Source organism: Fusarium graminearum, chromosome 1, assembly GCF_000240135.3.
Source record: "Fusarium graminearum PH-1 chromosome 1, whole genome shotgun sequence".
Lineage (NCBI taxonomy): Eukaryota > Fungi > Ascomycota > Sordariomycetes > Hypocreales > Nectriaceae > Fusarium > Fusarium graminearum.
The window spans coordinates 10,340,688-10,360,365 of NC_026474.1; the positions used below are offsets into that span (position 1 = coordinate 10,340,688).

Sequence of the window (19,678 nt, forward strand, 5' to 3'; positions counted from 1 at the left end):
GAGTAGGAACAAAAAGAGTATTGTGCGAATATGGGACCATTCCGCCATGGTATGCATGGCTGAGAACATCTCCGTTCCCGATAACGGGACAATTGTGAGGGTGTCTGGGCTCCTCTAGCCTTCAAGGCTCCAATCCTGTGAATCGACTCCTTCTCAAAGTCTATCGTGAGTAGGGGTGGAATCCGCGGTTTCCACCTCGTCCGCCACCACGGTAGTTGGCTCCTGGTTTACCAGCGTTCTTGGGACCAGTGGGTGCGTTGGCGGGTGGTGCATGTTGAGGGTCAGAGCTTCCGCCAACACTACCAGCACGATTGAAGCTGCCAGGGCCTTGGTTGGGGTTTGGTTGTGGGACATCATCATACATGCCTTCCCATGAAGTTGGAGCTCCGCCACCTCCGCCCATGTTGTAACCTCCATGTCCTCCTCCATGGCCACCGTAGCCGCCGCGTCCTCCACGACGGCCGCCCTGGGGTTGTTGCTGTTGGTACTGGTTGAAATTATTGTTGTTGTCATATCCTCGGCCGGCACCACCGTTGGTTGATGCAGTGGGACTGGCACTGCCTGAGCCAGCGTCTTGGCCGCCTTGCTGACCCTGTTGCTGCATCATCTGTTGCATTTGCTGTTGCATCTGTTGCGCCATCTGAGGGTTCATGTTCTGCATCATGTTTTGGGCATTGGCGCCACCTCCGCGGCCACCCATCATCTGCTGCTGCATCTGCTGCATCTGCATCATGTTCTGCCACATGGCTGGGTTCATGGGCATTCCTCGGCTCATGGCCATCTGGGACTGCATCATGGTGAAGTATTGCTGCATACGTTGAAAGTATTGGGCCATGACCTGAGGTGTCATGCCGTTGTTGTTGCCCATCTGCTGGCCCATAGAGCCTTGGTTAGACTGGTCGCCGTCTTTTCTGAACTTGCCACGTCGCGAGGCCTCCTCTTCTTCTCGAAGATTGCCTCTAGGCTGAGCCTTCTTGACCTCGATAGGCTTTCCGTGGATCTCTAGTGGGACGTTGATGCAGGCATCGACACCAGCTTCGTTCTCAAACGTGACAAAGCCGAACCCTCGTGGCCGGCCGGTATCTTTGTCCATCATGAGGGTCGCGTCCACGACGCGACCGAACTGGGCAAAGTATTCCTTAAACTCCTGGTCGGTTGTCTCTTGGCTGACACCACCAACGAAAATCTTGCTTGTCTTTTCTTGCTCGTCTCGGGGAATGGCCCGTTTGGGATCAATCTGCAACAATATTAGCTGCCAGAACAAAAGGTTAAGCCAAAGCTCTACTCACAATCTTGCCATCCAGGAAATGCTCCTTGACCATCACGATGTTGACTGTCTTGGCATCCTTAAATGTGAGAAAACCGAATCCTCGTGATCGTCCTGTGCTGCTATCTCTCATGACGGTGCATTCAACGACCTCGCCGAATTGGGCGAAGTAGTCTCTTAGAGATTCTATTGGCCATCATTAGTATAAAGACTTGACGTGAGTCGTATTTGCTAGACTTACGGTCGGTAGTTTCCCAGTTGAGACCACCAATGAACATTTTACTAAACAAACATGTTAGTATCTCTGCGGGTTTCAAGTACAAGTTTATGCATTGCGAGACATCAAAACGGCTGTTTAACACAAGAGTGCTGGTCCTGGCACAGGGGTTGTATCCAAGCTGAAGGTGAAGTGGCTTGCTTAGACATCCTTGCTGAGTTGGGATTGTGGCCTCGAGTTCAGCAAAGCTGACAGGCCTCAAGTCCAGTACCCGACACAACAAAAAAAGCCCGGTGACCCTGGCTTAATCGTTGAAATCTGGCATATACTTTGCATTCGCAACAAACAATCTGTGGAAGCTTGCAGGGCAATACGGGTGCATGCAGAGAATGTCAAGGTCCAGTAGAAGAAGAGAGTCGCCTGGTCGGTTTGTTGTAGTTGTTGGCGGCAAAGTCCTGCAAGATCCCTGCTTGTGGATGCAGTATGGGCCAACTTAACAAGGGCGATGATGGTCGAAGGAACGGCGCAGACATTGCAACGAGAGATGCCAGATCAGCTTGGTCGAATATTTTTTCGTCTTGTGCTATCGTCTTGACTGTCCTCTGTCTCATGCTAGGTACTGGCCTCGAGCGCTATTCGCTGCGAATCTCGCTATGGCACCAGGGAGTGTTCAACACTCCCGTTGGCTCAAAGATTTCTGCGACTGAGGGCTATGGAAGACTCAAGTAGTAGTGTCTTTCGTCTGGACTAGTGCCGGGTGATTCTTCTTGGGAGTATCCACAGGTTGAATCCCATGCTGATATCGACAGCCTCCTCTTCCTCTCATTGCTCTAGAGAGTAGCCGAAAAAACTCGTCTCAACTGGTCATAGCTCTTGGTCCCCATTGCTCTTGGCTGAGATTATGGCAAATCCTCCGTTTGAATCTTTGCAGTATAATGCCTCTGATGACAGAACCTTCTTCTCTCAATTTGACCGCGACCCTTTCTAGCCAGCCACCTTCCAAGATGCATGCAAAGCTAAATCGAGAGCCACTATTACATGGCAACCATGTTGCCATCACGATTCAAAGCCGCGAAGACACAGTGAAATGCGAAATTTGTTCCAGGGCGGACTTAAGGGGGTAGAAATCACAAAGTGCAGGAATGATATAGACTTACCCATCTTCTTTGGCACTTGCCTTGTGAACAGTTCCGTAGGGAGGTGCTTGATCGTCATCATGCATACCAGCCTGACCTGTGTGACTGCCATAGCCTCCTCCTCCTCCGCCAAGATTGAAATCAACATCGTCGTCGTCGTCATCTTGATCTTGAGTCATGTATTCATCACCTGCTACGTCTTGATGTTGGTATGTTGCATTGTGGTCGTCGTTGTCGTGGGTGTTGTTAGTAGGAGGCTGCACCTCCGGGGCAGGGGGAGCTGCAGGAGCTGCAACAGGGGCAGCAGGCGCGGGCTTTGGGGCATCGTTATCGTCGTAGCTATCAAAAAGTCAGTATGTCGAGAGGTTTACTGGGCGCATTTTTCAGCGTCCTATGTAGCCAAATCTTACAGATCGGCGAAGAGATCGTCCTCGAAGTTCTCGGGCTCGGTCATGGTGATGGTTGAGGTGCGGCGCGTGGTCCTGAGAAATAGAGAAGGGGAATATGCGCAAAGTTTGCGCGCTGCGTGTTAATTAGAGGTAGCAATGAGTCACTGTCGGGCGGGAAGAAAAACGGGAGGGATGAAGAAGTGATGCACGAGATTGGAAATGGAAATTGATTGATCAAGAATAAGTGTTCAAAGAGAAAGACGGAAGAGGAGGCGACTGAATGAACCATGAAGGTAACTTTGTCGACTGGCGGAGCTAAAGGTTAACCACGTTTGTGACTAAGCATAGTAACGACCAATCAGACGACAGCGCATTGAGCAAAACAAACGAGCAGTGTAAAAACACTTGGACCTCTGAATAGGTAATAAAAAGAAGGTATTGACGGTTTAGCAGTAATTGATATTCTATCACGGATTTGTTATTGTGATAGGTAATCTATAATTTCTTGGCGGTATTTGATGATTGATTATACCTCTCCTGAAATTCCTATCCTATAGTTCATGTTATAAGCATGGCCCATGAAAGTGGACACAGCGCAATCATTCACATAATTTAGCATCATAATTGAGACCCCTTTTCTTTAATGTTTAAGCACATTGAAATTAACAGAGACAGTTTATGTTGGTGATCTGGCTCCTCCCACCATCATGCAGTGTTGATATTGTTCTTAAGAATCAAGCGCGGATCTATTCTGAATTTGTAGTATTGAGGCCACAGACAGGCCACCGCTGGTTAGCCCGCCGGACGCGGGCAGGGTTATGGGCGAGTTAGCGGACAACCCCACTATGCACCCGCTGCTGTCCAAGCTGTGGTAGCGCTGTTTGCGGGGTGATCTCGTGGACGAGCCAGGGCAGCCTAATTAAGCCCGTTCCTTATTGTTCATCGATCCATCGACTACCTATACCAATCCAACCAACCTACTGACTTTCCTGCACTTTACAACATCATAGCGTCGCGTTACATCGCAGCATGTAAAAGACGTCCCAGGCCTCTTGTCAACGGCCTCACTTCTCGTCATCGAACCATGTGGTCATCTTCTGGAAGCGGCAAGAAGTCCGCGCAATCTGTAAGTCCTGACTATCTCCGTCGAAGCTCTCATGGCTCACGAGACTCGACGTAATGGCCGCCCGCCTTTGCTAACAGCCCCACTGCCGCAGGAGATGGTCCAAGTTGGTATGTCTAGAAAGGAGCTTAAAATATGACGACTTTTTGCTAATACAAGTCCAATTGCTGTTGAACAGATCGGTCAGAGTATGTATTCTCTTTCTTAGCCTTTCGCATTCCATGAGTTCGCCTACTAAAGCTTGTCCAACTAGTTCCGCATCACCTTTTTGGAGACCGCCACCACGAGACAGTCTTAGCTCGACGTCAAAAAGAAATGTCACGTCACCTACAGGCCATGGATCTGGTCTCATTGTTGGCGCTGCATATTCCCATGCAGACATGCTGAAATTCGACTCCTTGTAAGTGGGGATTGTGTGTGGTCATGAGAGGGACAATCGTCGCTGACTCGTTTTACCAGGAACTCTTCCAATTCCTCTCGCCCTAGAACACCTCCCTCCTCCTCTTCAACCAAGATTCGAATTCAAGAAGCCTCTCCTCCCGTAAAGGCGACGCCAGGGAAGAGGGGTTCCCCTCCTTACAAGAGTTACATAAACTTCCTATCCAACACGAACGATGACTGGAAAGCGGACGAAGACGAAATGATGGGCTATGAGGATGATGACGGCGATGATTTTGGTTTGCCTAGTCTGTCGAATACAAAGAGAAGGACGCGGCGCATTGCTACACAGAACAGGGCCGAGTCGAGTACACTGTCGCCATCAACCGAGGGGCCCTCCCCTACCTTCCTGACGAGACGATACTCGAATAGCGCCGATATCGCTATCGAACGACCTGCGCCCACCTATCCCATGCCCAAGAAAAGTGAGGGCAAGATACTTCGGCCGCAGTATAAGGAAATTCTAAAAGGTTTGCCCATCGTACCCCAGCTCGCTCCTCGCATAATACTGACAATGGAATAAGACCCCGCCAATGCTCTACACCTAATCAACTACCCTACCGTACCAGCCAACGCCACTCCTAAAGAGACCGATGCTATTAATTCTCGAATCACACGTATAAATAAGTTCAAAAAGCTCCTGCAAGCGTCAACCATCTCGTTGCCCGACTTGAGGCAACTCGCCTGGTCTGGTGTGCCGCAAGAGGTTCGCGCCATTACCTGGCAACTGCTGCTGAGTTATCTTCCCGCGAATAGCGAGCGCCGGGTTGCCACTTTGGAGAGGAAGCGAAAAGAATACTTAGACGGTGTTCGTCAGGCTTTTGAGAGAGGAGGAGGTCCTACAACCACATCGGCAAACACAGCCTCCACAGGCCGAACCCGAGGCCTGGATGAGGCCATCTGGCACCAAATCAGCATCGATGTACCCCGGACCAACCCGCATATTGAGCTGTACAGCTACGAAGCCACGCAACGGTCACTTGAGCGCATTCTGTATCTGTGGGCTGTGCGACACCCAGCAAGTGGTTACGTTCAGGGCATCAACGACCTTGTAACGCCGTTCTGGCAAGTGTTTCTTGGCATTTATATCGGAGACCCAGATATCGAATCAGGAATGGACCCGGGGCAACTTCCCAAGTCTGTATTGGATGCAGTAGAAGCCGATTCTTTCTGGTGTCTTACAAAGCTACTCGATGGCATTCAGGACCACTATATCGTGGCACAGCCCAGGTATCCAGCGACAGGTTACTGCGCTGCGCGACTTGACAGCGCGTATAGATGCCAATTTGTCAAAGCATTTAGAGCAGGAGGGTATCGAGTTCATCCAATTCAGTTTCCGTTGGATGAATTGTCTCTTGATGCGAGAATTCAGTGTCAAAAACACTATTCGAATGTGGGACACTTATTTGGTTTGTTACCCCGTTATCACCAAAGACTTGATAAAGCTAACAAATCTACCAGGCCGAAGAGCAGGGTTTCTCCGAATTCCATTTGTATGTGTGTGCGGCCTTTCTTGTGAAATGGTCCGATAAGCTCCTCGACATGGATTTCCAGGAGATCATGATGTTCCTCCAGAGCCTTCCCACCAAGGGCTGGACAGAAAAGGATATTGAACTGCTCTTGAGTGAAGCCTTCATCTGGCAAAGCCTTTTCAAGGGGTCGGCTGCGCATTTGAAGGGTCAACCGGCGCGGGAACCCGTCACGAATTTACAACTATGAGAAGTAGAGATGAAATCTTGAACCTGGCATGCAAGCTTGAATATGCATATTGCAATACTCTTTGGCGTTGGTTCATCATGGATGTGTTGCGGCAAAGTACTTTTGGTACAATGTTGAGACCGAGCATATATATTATATATACAGTAATGTGGATGAAATGACGACCGACAACATGGCTCTGCGATTCTTTGATTCTCCTTCATATGGCGCTCTATCCAATCATTAATGGTATGAAGATGTGTTGATTGTGACAAGATTTGGTAGTTTTATTTATTATCATGGCGAATTAGCCTAAGCTTTTACATACGAGAACCAATAACGAGAGGATCCCTTCTGTTTCGTCTTTCTCATTTTCTCTCTCAATGAACCTCGTTGATTTTGAGGTATCCTTTGTGACGTGACTTTTATCTCCCAAAACATAAATGCCTCGAAACAATCAAGTGTTTGAGCGTACTATATGCCCTCCACATTATGTCAAACATCCGCTCTTCTATCGGTAAATAATCCAACCCCGGAACGCCAGGCCGTGAATATTAGTTATATACATACGCACCAGGGACCATCCTGCCCTGTAGAGGAATGGGTGGTGTAGTAAACGGGTACTGTTGATCTCAGTATGAGTACCGCCGTATAGAGTCCTTCCTAGGTTCCACAAGATCTCTTATAAACCCTAGTTTCTCGCGGTCCTCATCGCACACGCGAGCCCACTCGAGCAACAAGCGCCAAGTATAGAGGCGCATGTCTTCACGACGCAGGACTTGGCTCGCCCAGTCTCTGCCCTTCTCTGCAATGAATCGGGCTGCGGTATCTCCACCAGCCTCTTCATCTGTAAAGAACTCGAGGATAGGATATAGGTCCTGAAAAGTATTGTCAAAGGGCACAAAGTGAACCCATGGAGTAAGACGATCATCATGCCATTCGGCATAGATCGTAGCTTTAAGAGGCATACTCGAAGAGCGCAGGAACCCTCGGAAACGGGCGCTAAATGAGTTGCCATCGGTATCGGGGAGAAACTTGAACGCGTACTGCTCTTTCATAGGCATATGTTTGAGTTCGCGGTAGTAGGGAGAAAACTGCTCACATCCGACTTTTTCGCATAGAAGTCGCTTGAAGCCGCAGTCAGATATGTCCTTCAACCACTGGCCAAGGGTATTGGTAGCGCGGTGAGTGCTATTGTAGTGGTCAGGGTTCGGTAGTTGGAAAGTTTTTGGTTTGACGCCTTGATGCTCGACGCTGTCAACATATGACCCGTTAAGCATCTGCATAAGACGGTGACGGTGGAAGCGGTGCCAAACGTCAGGCCTTGGCTCGCCGCCAGACGCATCGCCCCTCCACACAATGCCTGTCTTCTTGGCATGCCATGCTGGGCCCATCTTATCTCCTCCAGAATAGAACTCATCCGCAGTGAGGTACATGGCACCAGGAATCAAAATCTCGTTATTCATAGGGAGCTTGGATCCGCCGAACAGTGGGATCAATTCGGTAGAAGTTGACAAGCTAAGGGGGGCGACAAAACTCCCGTGCATCTGACGCAGATGTGGCTGCAGGCAAGGGTCTTGGGAGGCGGTCCAATTCTTGATATACCCTCTGTACGCATATTCGGGGCTCCAGTTCGACGGGTACTCGACAGGAGCTTTAAAGTCTGAGACTTGTTGGACATTGCGCGACGGAGTATTTGGGTCACACGTCACACGCGCAAGCTCCCAATAGCTAGCTGAGCTATTGTACCAGTAAGGGTCGTACGGCTGAGGTTTTTCGTCGTCGAGTTTGGAAAGGCTTTTGAACTTTGTAAAAACTTCCCTCATAGGAGCTATACGTCGATTGCCGCGCTCTTGTTCGACGAGCTTTGATAAGTCTTCGAAAGGGACTAGAAGTCGGGGTTCGTCCATATAGTTGATTGGCATGTCGACGTCGGGTAAATCCTTCGCGAACTCCTTGACAAGATCGGTCCATAACGTCAGCCACGGCACACGGTCCGTTGTGTCACCAACGCCGGTAGCCTCGCCGTTGCGAACTTTGACAACCCAGTGCCAAGCAGATGCGCGCCTAGCAAGCGTATGAGCATCGAGCGCCCAGAAAGGAGACAAGTCCTTGTATATGCGATCGAAATAGTCCTCCACAATAATGCTCTTTGAAGCAATAGCAGCCTCGACCCATTTATCGAAACCCGGTGGGGGGTGACGTCCCCGTCGAGAGCGATACCGCTCAGAGGCGTCATATAGATCGTAGCTTCGTTTCGAAAGAAGGCTCTCATGACGAGCGCGGGCATCAGCCATGAGCTTCTTAATTGGATGTTTTGGGCCCATAGTGACGGGACCTTTCGGTTCGGTGACATCCCAGCCTTGACTGCTGGTCCATAATATGTAATTGGTGATCGCGAAACATATGAGAAATAGGGTACTGAGGTAGCGGAAGACTAGTCGAGAAGGCCAATTCGATAGCCATTGTTTGAATCCAGGCCACATCATGGTGACGGTTATGATGTAAGGTGACGGAGGCGGCGGAGGAGTCGGAGATTTATGCGCGCCTCGGGAGAGTGGGCGAACGAAGCATCGATGGATGACCGTAAGCTCAAAGAGCGATGTACAAGGGCATTATTGAGCGAGATGTTCCTTGGACATGCGCCGGAGAGGAGACGTTCGAGGTTGGTCTCGGTAGGGATTCGGCGGGTCGTAGTGGATATGGTAGCAGCGACGCAATGGAAAGCCGGAGTAGGATACGGCAGGCAGAGGAAAATTTAGATAAAAGACGAAGAAGAGAAAAACAAGGAAATGGTATGATTACGAGAGCAAGTGAAAAGTGACAAGTTGAGATTGTGGTGTTGAGAACAGTCAGGTGGAACAGGAAGGAGTTCCTTGACAAGTACCTGCCCTGCCCTGTCGAGTCGAGTCGAGTCGAGGTGGAAAGTGGAAAGCGCCGGGAAGTCAAGACCTGACCCTCTGGCCCTTGAGTGGAGGGGAGGAGGCGTTGTAGCGTGGAGAAGTCGCACTTGAAGATTGATTTTGCGGGCCACATGCAAGTGTATTTACAAGGGAAGGAGCAGATAGAATTTAGTTGCTAGCAAGAATTCGCTCTCGATTGAATTCGAATGAGACATCTATTTTAGAAGAATGGATTCACAATGCGCGAGAACAGTCGCAACAAGTCAAGGTACCTATGTAATAAGCACCCGTTCGAATGAAGCAGCAGAAATATCCAGGCTATTCGCGGAAAGTCTACAACCTGGAGTCTGGAAGCTAAAGATTAGCTTAAAATCCTTCGTGTTGGTTGGTTCCCTTGTGAGGTTCGGTCCTATGGAGATGCATTATGCTAGGGTACGGCTTACTTCAGGGGAGTTATCGTGCCATGGTGCTGAGAGGTAGAACTCGATAATAGAGAGAGGGGCCTGTTTACACAGGCGCTTGAACCCTAATTCAGCGTTTCAACCTAGATATGGTTTATTCTTTACAAACGTATTAGCCATCTCAAGTCTATTCCAACGTTGCACCATCCATCCCCAAAAGCCACCCACTTGCCGTAGGAGGTTACGAAGCTGTAAAATGCAGCTAGAAAGGGGGAACAGGTCTCAGAACGGCAACTACTGCTCTGCCCGCATCCAGACCTTAGCGGGGTGGCTTGGCATCTTGTTAGTGATAATAGTGAGTTGGTCCACTGGTTTGGATGAACTTGGAATGCTATTTATGTCACTACTAAAGAACTGTCTCTCGTTCACAATTCTGGTCCCTTTATTGCCGTAGCCTTAGCCCTGGAGAGCTGTCAATGAAGGGATACCTACCTAGCTTGTTTTTCGGATAGCATCATCTTAAACTTGGCATCTTTTAGAGACTGCATGGCTCTGCATGCATATCAAAAACTAGCTGCGTCAAGCCTTGCGTTGGCGTCCCCGTGGCTGACCTTTATCCATTTGCATACAGAAAGTGACATGATGGCCAACAGTTTGTAAACGTAACCACAAATGTCTCTCATTTTTTGTAGAAACAACCACAATCCCTGTAAGAGCCGGTTATTAAATCCGAAAGCGTGACTTGAAGTCCTCGTCCAGGGGTCAAGGCATTTGGGTTTTAATTATCGATGTGAACTGCCCACGGTCATTACGGTCGACCGCGAATAGCACACAGTCGCTTGTCACATCCCCGTTCGATGAACCCTTGGTCAGTGGCCAAAGCGAACAGCAACCGAGTACAAGCATTTTACAGCATGAAACCCACGCAGAAGCAAGATCCATGAATCTCCAAGGATTGATTAAGCATTCTCATTCAATTGGCCATCTCATAGCCAACTGCGACCGTGCCAAAATATCTGTGCATAACCGACCTGTGATTGAAGCTGCAGCTAACTATCCCCGGTTCCGAAGCAAACCACGACGACGACCCCTGTTACTTAGTCTGTGCCTGTCAGTAACCTAAATCAACTCATTTACAAACGATGTTAAAGCCTGTTGTATGTGTTTCTTACAGGGGTTATTAGAGCCAACCACGAGTTGACTTTAACGGCTTTAAATGAAGCTAGTCAATTAACTGCCCCTTTTCTGTAAGGGGCCGCAAACTCTGGGGAAGATCTACAAGATCGTTAGTCAACATGTCGCGATTGATTTAGACGTTTCTAGGGGAAAACGTGTCTGCTGACTAGAGATAACCATAAGGCCAAGCGCGAAACCCAGAACTCACACCAGACTGTTGCAAGATGAAGCGTGTTTGATACGCTGTCCCAAAAAGCGAGCTCTCGATTGTATCTTTGATACTCTGCATTGAACCTCAATATTGACATCTTCAGTGCATGCTTTGAAACAAGACATCTGAGCTTTGATCAATCGATCACCTTGGCCGACGGGTTGAGTGTTTTCTTCATGTTATCCTTCGAATTTCTAGACACACTTCATATCAATAGCAACAATCATCCTGCCAGCCAGGCTATCGGATGGTCCCTGTAAATTCGTGTCGATACTGATGGATGTTGCAACATGACATTGTCAGAAAATGATTGGTTATTTGAAAGCAGTGCAAGAAAGTAGATCAAACTGCACAATCCTCAGGGCATGACTGTCAATGGCATAAGATACGAGATTAGTGATTTATTCTCTTAATGCCATCCAGACTTAGTAGTTGTTATGCTGTCTACTATGTACTGGGTAGCAGAAAAGTTGACCTCCTAAGACTTAGGGTAGAAAAATAAATAGCCTAAAGGCTATAGTTTTAGTAGCATAAAATGACCTACTAATTTCATCTCTTATGCTCTCAACGGCCATGTTTCTGATACTCTGAGGGATGTCTGTTCATTGCACCCACACACTTGAAGCTGATATATCAGTACAGAGTACCGTCTAGCTACAGTACTATGTATCCGCGGGGACCCTGATCTATGGAATTTGGTAATGGAAGAAATTCGCCACTAGATTCAAATAACTTGAAGCTAGGAAAACCTTCCAATTGGAAAATTGCTGTTTGTTGGCCGACTCGCTCTCTAGGTAGAGGCAATATGAACGTCATGGACTTTGATCGTAGAGCCTTTTGAACCCCGTGATGGTTTAGTCTGAGGCGAATCCCTCACAATGAAGCTCGTAATACAAAAGTTTCAATTTGACAGTTTTCAGAATTTACTCATTCACAATTCAGGAATTACCCTCTGGATCATTGATCTAGAATTCATTCTCTTAAAGTCGAGGTTATCATCAAATATCCATCCCCACACCCCGGCTAATCCACGGGCCTCTATTTCAGCACAACCAGCCAATCAGAATCGCCTTATTCCGCTTCGGCAAGCAAAGAGGCGAATCATCCAAAACGTCAACCAAGAAAGCTTCGCTCCGCCAACGCCGTCGACCACGTCCCCGCCAATCTCCCCTCTCCGCCTTCTCTGATATCGTGCGATCGAGGTAACCTCGTCTGCCGAATCATTCTATCCCCAACGATGCTTTCCTCCACGCGATCTGCGGCCTCAATGGCCCTCCGAGGTGGGTGCTCTCGACAGCTCCGGCCTGGCGGGTTTTTATAACTCGGACTTCGAATATGGCCATCGCAATGTCAACATGCCTCGCTAACGATACTCGATACTTTAGCCAAGCCTACGACCACCGTCATTCCTTTCCGAACCGCTGCTGCTGCCTTTACGACCAACTCTCGCCGCGATGCGAGCGCCCTCCAGACCCAATCAGCCACTGGTGTAGGCAACGTTCGCCGAGAGGTTCCTCTGCCCAGCGAGATTCCTCCCAAGGGCGCTCTTCAATACGCTCTGTACGTACATACGTCATAAATCCTGGTCGTGGCTCGACAAAACTGCCGTCCGGTACATGAGGCTAACTCATACATTCACAGTACCACGCTTGATGCTGTTACCAACTGGGCTCGTCAGTCCTCCCTCTGGCCTATGACCTTCGGTCTGGCCTGCTGTGCCGTCGAAATGATGCATCTTTCCACACCCCGTTACGATCAGGATCGTCTCGGTATCATTTTCCGTGCCTCACCCCGACAGTCCGATGTCATGATTGTTGCAGGCACTCTTACAAACAAGATGGCTCCTGCTCTTCGACAGGTCTACGATCAAATGCCTGAGCCTCGATGGGTCATTTCCATGGGTTCTTGTGCCAACGGTGGCGGTTACTACCACTACAGCTACGCCGTTGTCCGCGGGTAAGCTCCCTATCATCCCAGCATGCCATAGACCTCAAAACTAACCGAAAACAGCTGTGATAGAGTGGTCCCCGTCGATGTATATGTCCCGGGATGCCCTCCTACAAGTGAGGCTCTCATGTACGGAATCTTCCAGTTACAGCGAAAGATGCGACAAACTCGTATCACGAGGCAGTGGATCAGGAAGTAAGGGATGGGCCGAAGAACATGATGAAAGCTTGCAGTTGAAACACAGGCAATCAAGTTGTGTAGGAAACGGGTTAGAATGGAAGTTCTGGGGAGAACGAGGTTCATCCACGAACCCACAAGGTAGTTATATCACCTTTGTTAAGATTTATAAATTAGTTGTCTTTTCTCGAACAATGTAAACAAAGCAGATAACCCTTGTCTATCATTATCTATGCAAGCTGACGTCGTTCTGTTGACCTTGTTCGTACTTGGGCCGGCTGAAAAGGGGCTAGGCACAACGAGCTCATGAGAGTATTGCTGGCCAATTGACACTTCAAAACCCCAGATGAGCTTTAATTTCAACATGAACTTCCTACTGATCGGAACTATGTGTCTTACCGTTGTGTAGTTGTCAATACATGGTGAATAACGCGTCCGTTAGATTAACACAACTGTAAGCTGGCTGTGGCCTTTAAACTATGACAACTCTCATGTTATTGCTGCTCTTGTACGTTTGGGGTATCACTGTCAATTATACCACTGCTAATTTTCTCTCATTAAGATCGATAATATGTCGCCATACGTGTAACTCCCTCGCATATGCAAATTCCCTGGTATCTCCCTGTCTGTCACCTGTTCACAACGCTGCACTATTTTCCCAAAATGATCTGGCATTGTGACTGACAGCAAGTCTATACAGCAACTTCAACTGGGAAAATCAATTAACTTGGCTACACAAAACAGTACCTGATGGTCATATTGAAAGTGATATCTCCTTCATCAGTATGACCCTAGCCAGACAAGTGTTGGTTAGGCACTCAACCTAGCTAGTTGTTAACATCGTGCGACTCGCAGAACAATTGGCGTCATAAGGGTTAGGAAACAAAAATAAATAGTCTAAGGGATATGGCCTAAGTAGCACTAATCTAGACTACTAGTTTCGTCTCTTATGCTCCCAGCGGTCGATGTTTCTGATATGTAGAGGACATCCACTGTTTTGAAATGCAGTTCTACTCATTTAAAGCTAAATTGAACCAGCTGTTGGGCAAACGGGAATTGATTCTCACATTTTTCCATCCCTGAGCCCGACCCGGACTGGTATAAAGGGTGATCATTTTCATAGAAACATCCTCTCTCACTGCCGGCTCGTCATATTGACGTCTGCTCCCACGCCATCGCCCGCTCATTATATTTTCCTAAAATTGCAACTAACTTACCTCCTTGGGGCCGTGACGAAGTCAAAGAGGATAGGAATCAAAGTAGGAAACTATCTCTGCAAATGCAGTCTAATACCTACCACTGATGTTGCTCAGCCTACTCAGACACATCATATAGGATGTGGTTTTCCCGTAACAGTTGAGAGGGATAGTGGGCTTGATAGTTAGTAGGAGCTGGGTCAGTAGATGGAACTCGTGATATAAACGGACCTTTCCGGCAGACAAACTTCAGGACTCTTCCTGGATTGAAACAGAGGCGAGGATACATCTTGACCTTATAATATGCTGGTTGGGATTGATCCTTGAAAGCGTTGGATCACTTGCCTGAGTTATCACAGGAAAGGGAGGGACCACAGGTGCGTGCTGTCAGAAATGCAGCTACTGCCACAAAGGCGAGGCACAGGAAACGCAGTATGCCATTTTATCTAGTAAATATATGCAAAGGGTTCTACTCACTGCTTACTAGGAGCAACGGTGTCAGCTGGAAAAAGCGATGCATCAGCCAGCAATAATGTGTCTTAGTGATGATTAGCCTAAGTTTCAGCTGAGGAAAAGGGGGAAAGAAAAGGCTAAGTTCGATACAACGACAGAAGGGGAAAGAGGAAGGGGGAAGGGGACAATAGACCAGTGCCACTATTTATAAAGATGAAAAAACAAGTTGTCTGCCTGTCTGCCTGCCTGTAGTAAGAACAAACTGATTGTGCAATCTGGTGTCCGTATAAAAACCAGTCTGACAATTAGTATTTTTCGTTAGTACTTATTTTTCAATCAGATCAAGTCAGTATGAGCGGAGGTGTGGCTGTAATTCTAGGATAATCGTGCCTATACGCTCTTTCTTATGCAGTTGGGCGTTAACGGGAGAGTGTCATTACGGCATGTCGTTGAATCCCCTCGACGTTAGCTTTTTGGACCCTGGCCGATCTACACACATGGAACAATGGGCACCCGATTTAGTTGGACATACAGACCAATCAGTACGTCCAGATAAGGTTGACAGCTTGGCGCAACCCCATGTTTTCGGGAATAACGCGGCGGTTTCATTATGCGCACTCCCCTGTCATTTATGTTGTTTACTAGATACCTACTGCTTAGATACTATTGCTCGCTGCAATGTATCAGATTAAGAACCCAAAATCATAAGTATTTATGTTAGAGATGAAATCACTTAGTTATTTTATTCTACCTAAGGCCTACTATTATGTTATTCCTGTTATCGATTATACTAATCAGAGGTCTTGTTGAGCAGGCATCCTTATGCATAAATGACACATGGATCTAATGCGTTTGATAGATCTAAGAGCTGGTAGATTGCCTAAAATTTATTATTTCATTGCGAGTGCTTCTGCCTACCCTCTCAGATCTAACAACAACAACATCAGCAGCAACAGCATCTCTCTCTCTCTCTCTCTCTCTCACACACACACACACACACACACATACATACACACATACATACATATATACATATATACATACATACATACATATATACATACATACATACATATATACATATATACATACATACATACATACATACATACATAATGCTGCCAAGAATCAAGAAAGAGGAGTTTGAGGGGGAGGGTATCGATAGCACCGTGGAGGAGAAGAAGGACAAGAAGCGCAAGTCCACTGGGGACCAGGGCGTAAGTATTACCTACCCTTCGGAGCATCTATACTAATGTTGTTAGGGCCGTGAGCCCATCAAGTGCTATAACTGCCAAGGCATTGGACACAAGGCCCACCAGTGCCCTGAGAGCGAGAAGCGGCGCCAAGCTGATCGGGCTGATGGCTTTCAGCTGGCTAGCGTGGCCACCAACCCCGTGAGTATTCGATTGCTATCCTATCTTCTTCAAGCCATTTCTAACATTTGTTTTTAGCGACTGGATGCATTGGAGCGGCGCGTTGAGGAGCAAGAGAAGAGCATTTTGGCTCTTGAGAACAAGCTCAAGAAGGAGAAGAAGGAGAAAAAGCAGGCCCAGGACAAAGTCAAGAAGCTCGAGAAGGAGGTGGCTCGGCTGGATGAGACCATCGTCCACATAGAAGAGTTCCTCGCGACTCTTCCCGCCCCGCCCACCACCGAGTAGGGAGTTTTTTTTCTTTTTCCTAAATACTCAGTCAATGACACTCTGTTTTCATGCTTACGACTCTTTAAAATCTATGAAGTTTGCTGGCCTTGCGAGAGCATAATAAGAACACAAGTAACCTAACGGTAGGCCTTAGGTACCATAAAATAACTAAACTGTTCGTCTTTTATGCAAATACTTATGACTTTAGGTCCCTGATACGGGATACTGCAGCGAGGGTTAGTATATATGAGAGTAGGTATATAGGTAGTAAGAAACATAAATGACAAGGGAGGGTGCACATGATGAAACTGCCGTGTTATTCCCGAGAACATGGGCCTCCACTAAGCTCAATTGGTCCCAGTTGAGCTAAATCGGGTGCCCAACGTTGTACCGCAGATCTGTTAGGGTAGCAAACGAACGTGGAGGTTCTGTCGTGAAATTCAACGGCATGCTGTATTGACACTCCCACGTCAACGCTTTACTACATAAGGAAAAGAATCTATAATTGATTCTGTATTAAACTCAGATTGTAAACATTGATATATGGTATAGGATACTAAAATGAAGCTTCTCTTCTCTTCATCATCGCCATCATTATCATCACCATCGCCATCATGGCGTCTCCCAAACCTAACGACACCGAGATGGTAGATCCATCCAAGCCTACCGACGCACCCTCCCCAAGCCCACTACCAGCATCAAAAATGCCCTGAATGCCTTCATGGCAAAATCAATCCCGGTTTACAAGTCTATTGATGCAATCCTCCGGGTGTAAGACAGTGGCTGTCGCCATAAGAGACGAAAGTAGTAGGTCAGCTTATGCTTAGTACTTAGATCACATTCCTTAGGCCATTTGGTTTCATACCTTAAAGCTTGGAGGGGGAGTGTATCTATGCATATTCTCCTTTCGAATTTGGAAATCTATCATATTCACGAGCTTCGCTGCTACCTGTTGTGGCACTGACAACGCACTGTCCGTCGACGGCTGCCTGCAACAAAAACGTGATTATGCCCAACCCCCAGAGGCCCCGATGCCGTTTGCTTTGCTCACTGCCCGCTGCCTGAGAGAAGAAACCTCGCTCAACCTACCACACGCTGTTTCCTTCCTTCCTCTTCTCTGTGTTAGAGGGTCTCAACTTTGCAACAGAATCGCCGCACATGGGCGCCGCCGGGCAGCACCGTTCAATATAGTAAGCCCCTATTCTGCGTTCCTAATAACCCCATCTGACCAGGTAGACTAGACTCAGGGTCCTGGAAAGGTGTCAACAAATCCATTTGCAGGACAGAAGCAGGCCTGCGTTATGTTGTTTAGAACGTGAACAACGAACACCCGCACTACCAGTGCGTTGCGCAACTGATGTTCACACGAGCCAGAGCTGCCCGGCGTTCGCCTTCATTTTTCGGATCAAACCGAAGGTGATTGACAACGCACAAGGCGACGAAGCTGACTTGTCTTCTACGACATGGTCACCACATCTACACCAGAGTTCTGCTGAAGACCTCCGCGGCACACCGGCGTTCGTCGCTGCAGACCTCCGCTGCACACTTGGCTTAATTCGGTCCATAGCTTTCCTTGTTGTTCTTGCGAACCGCGGGAACTTTATCGGACACGAGAAAAACGCAATCACGCAGGGTCGCGCTCAAGACCTCGCCGTCTACAAGTCCTTTGCCCAACGCGGTGTCAATAAGCGCTTCAAATCGTGCAAGAAGTGTGAGACTCATGATCACACCACCGGTGATTGCACCGCCGATGGCATTAACATGTCGGACAAGGTATGCGAGCGAACGTCTTGTGGCGAAGAGGGTCACACTGCTGCATTTTGTCCGAAACGTTTTTGTGGCAATTGTGCAGAGCGTAACCACCACACCTCTGGCGAATGCCCTCTCGACGATTTCTTATGCTCTGCATGTGGACGAAAGGTCCATAACTATTTTAACTGCACCACATCCGCCGGTAGCCAGTGGTGCAGCGCGTGCGAGTGCCCCTCGTGCGAGTGCCCTCTCGACGATTTCTTACGTTCTGCATGGGGACGAAAGGGCCACACTTCTTCAATTGCACCACACCCGCAAGGGGCCAGTGGTGCACAAAACGCGAGACGTCTGGACACACACAATTCCGATGTCCTCAATCAATCTTGACCACTGCCGCCTTCTTTCCGACCTCGCGGACCTCGACCTAAGACTTGCATCGCACTCCAACCTGCTGAAGGAGCTTCTTGGCGTTGGAAATGCCATGTCAGGGCTGGCCACTGAAGTCGTAAGAGACGAAATGAGTAAGTTAGACTACTCTTGGTTCATTTATGCTTCTATCCCAAAGCTTAGATGCTAACGTTGCCGGCGCCCACCAGTTAGGGAAGAGTTTCCCACTGCGGTAACGGCCCTGAGATTACGTGGGGTCGTCAGTCGCTTGAAACACAATGATCAAGTCGAAACCTTCTGTCAACGTTTGACTAGAACCTTTGAAGATTGGGGATTCTCGGAGCCGACGGCGCAGTGCCCGTGCCAAACATCATGCGCCCATACCCTCTGGCTGGCGAGTTACGATCTACCGAAAATTCATTCAATCCTGGTCAAAAGGAAACCGAAGTCGACAATCTAACAGTCGAACGTAATCGCGTTCCAGGTCTTTGAAGGGCTTTAAGGAGTATTAGGTGAAACTTTGTACCGCGATACAATCAGAGACTCTGGTGTCGTGACTACTGTTGGAGACACCATTCTTTTTCTACGCGAAACACGCGAGCCACGAGGGCATCGTTTCTAATCGCTGTTTCGAGCTTGGTCACCTTGCTCTGACCTGTACCAACCCGCCCACTAGATGTTCAAAGTGCGGCGGTCCTCATTTGGAACTTCTCTGCCGAAGAAAAAGGTCACAGGCAAAGCAAGGGGTGCAAGGCTGTCACCTGCAAAACGTGCTTCGGATCAAGATGTCAGGTCGCTGGGTAGCAGTCAACACAACCACACCTCTATTTCATTTGTTATTTCCCCTCTGTTTTTGCTTTCTTCCTGCACGCAAAAACTGAATTCCGGTGACTTAATTCCAAACTCCGAAGGTAAGATCATTTTACATTCATTTTATCTCTGTATTGGTGCTAATCTGCCCATAGGTGCATATTCCTTGATCAACCAGTACTTCCAAGAAAGTGTTTGGCCTTGATTCCCAGGTGAATTTTCTTGCGTGAGAGGCGCGCTGGATCGCCTGCGTGGCTAGACTTGTTGACCTGGCCGAGGCTATCAATGATAGCGACCTGTTGAAATCAACGACGTTCCCGAAGAGACAGAAGAGACAGTAGTCACAGACGGCTACAT

The 19,678-nt window shown here is 48.2% G+C and overlaps 8 protein-coding genes across 8 annotated transcripts; 5 read left to right on the forward strand and 3 right to left on the reverse strand.

Annotated features, from left to right (window-relative positions):
- Positions 1–160: 160 nt before the first annotated feature.
- Positions 161–1,545, reverse strand: FGSG_13728 (uncharacterized protein; the record flags this gene model as incomplete). Its single annotated transcript, XM_011320924.1, has 3 exons — positions 161–1,237; positions 1,290–1,453; positions 1,509–1,545. 3 exons carry the CDS (start codon positions 1,543–1,545, stop codon positions 161–163), a joined length of 1,278 nt encoding a protein of 425 aa, XP_011319226.1.
- A 495-nt stretch (positions 1,546–2,040) lies between these two features.
- Positions 2,041–3,260, reverse strand: FGSG_13729 (uncharacterized protein). The gene is made up of 2 exons (XM_011320925.1): positions 3,031–3,260; positions 2,041–2,959 (listed from the first exon to the last, which is right to left on the reverse strand). The coding sequence occupies exons 1-2, from the start codon at positions 3,072–3,074 to the stop codon at positions 2,638–2,640; spliced, it is 366 nt and encodes a 121-aa protein (XP_011319227.1). The 5' UTR covers positions 3,075–3,260; the 3' UTR covers positions 2,041–2,637.
- Positions 3,261–4,093: 833 nt separating this feature from the next.
- On the forward strand, positions 4,094–4,536 carry FGSG_13730 (uncharacterized protein; the record flags this gene model as incomplete). The annotated part of the gene is made up of 3 exons (XM_011320926.1): positions 4,094–4,135; positions 4,227–4,242; positions 4,373–4,536. 3 exons carry the CDS (start codon positions 4,094–4,096, stop codon positions 4,534–4,536), a joined length of 222 nt encoding a protein of 73 aa, XP_011319228.1.
- Positions 4,537–4,982: 446 nt separating this feature from the next.
- FGSG_13731 (TBC1 domain family member 22A) lies at positions 4,983–6,624 on the forward strand (the record flags this gene model as incomplete). Its single annotated transcript, XM_011320927.1, has 3 exons — positions 4,983–5,040; positions 5,095–5,979; positions 6,032–6,624. 3 exons carry the CDS (start codon positions 4,983–4,985, stop codon positions 6,100–6,102), a joined length of 1,014 nt encoding a protein of 337 aa, XP_011319229.1. The 3' UTR covers positions 6,103–6,624.
- Positions 6,558–8,757, reverse strand: FGSG_10275 (uncharacterized protein; the record flags this gene model as incomplete). Its single annotated transcript, XM_011320928.1, has 1 exon — positions 6,558–8,757. One exon carries the CDS (start codon positions 8,755–8,757, stop codon positions 6,901–6,903), a length of 1,857 nt encoding a protein of 618 aa, XP_011319230.1. The 3' UTR covers positions 6,558–6,900.
- A 3,361-nt stretch (positions 8,758–12,118) lies between these two features.
- On the forward strand, positions 12,119–13,278 carry FGSG_10276 (NADH dehydrogenase iron-sulfur protein 7). The gene is made up of 4 exons (XM_011320929.1): positions 12,119–12,239; positions 12,345–12,519; positions 12,601–12,915; positions 12,970–13,278. The coding sequence occupies exons 1-4, from the start codon at positions 12,197–12,199 to the stop codon at positions 13,103–13,105; spliced, it is 669 nt and encodes a 222-aa protein (XP_011319231.1). The 5' UTR covers positions 12,119–12,196; the 3' UTR covers positions 13,106–13,278.
- A 2,569-nt stretch (positions 13,279–15,847) lies between these two features.
- Positions 15,848–16,390, forward strand: FGSG_10277 (uncharacterized protein; the record flags this gene model as incomplete). The annotated part of the gene is made up of 3 exons (XM_011320930.1): positions 15,848–15,949; positions 15,995–16,126; positions 16,184–16,390. 3 exons carry the CDS (start codon positions 15,848–15,850, stop codon positions 16,388–16,390), a joined length of 441 nt encoding a protein of 146 aa, XP_011319232.1.
- A 596-nt stretch (positions 16,391–16,986) lies between these two features.
- On the forward strand, positions 16,987–19,526 carry FGSG_10278 (uncharacterized protein; the record flags this gene model as incomplete). Its single annotated transcript, XM_011320931.1, has 8 exons — positions 16,987–17,019; positions 17,221–17,562; positions 17,654–18,145; positions 18,225–18,645; positions 18,695–18,743; positions 18,838–18,980; positions 19,198–19,422; positions 19,477–19,526. The coding sequence occupies 8 exons, from the start codon at positions 16,987–16,989 to the stop codon at positions 19,524–19,526; spliced, it is 1,755 nt and encodes a 584-aa protein (XP_011319233.1).
- Between the last annotated feature and the right edge of the window lie 152 nt (positions 19,527–19,678).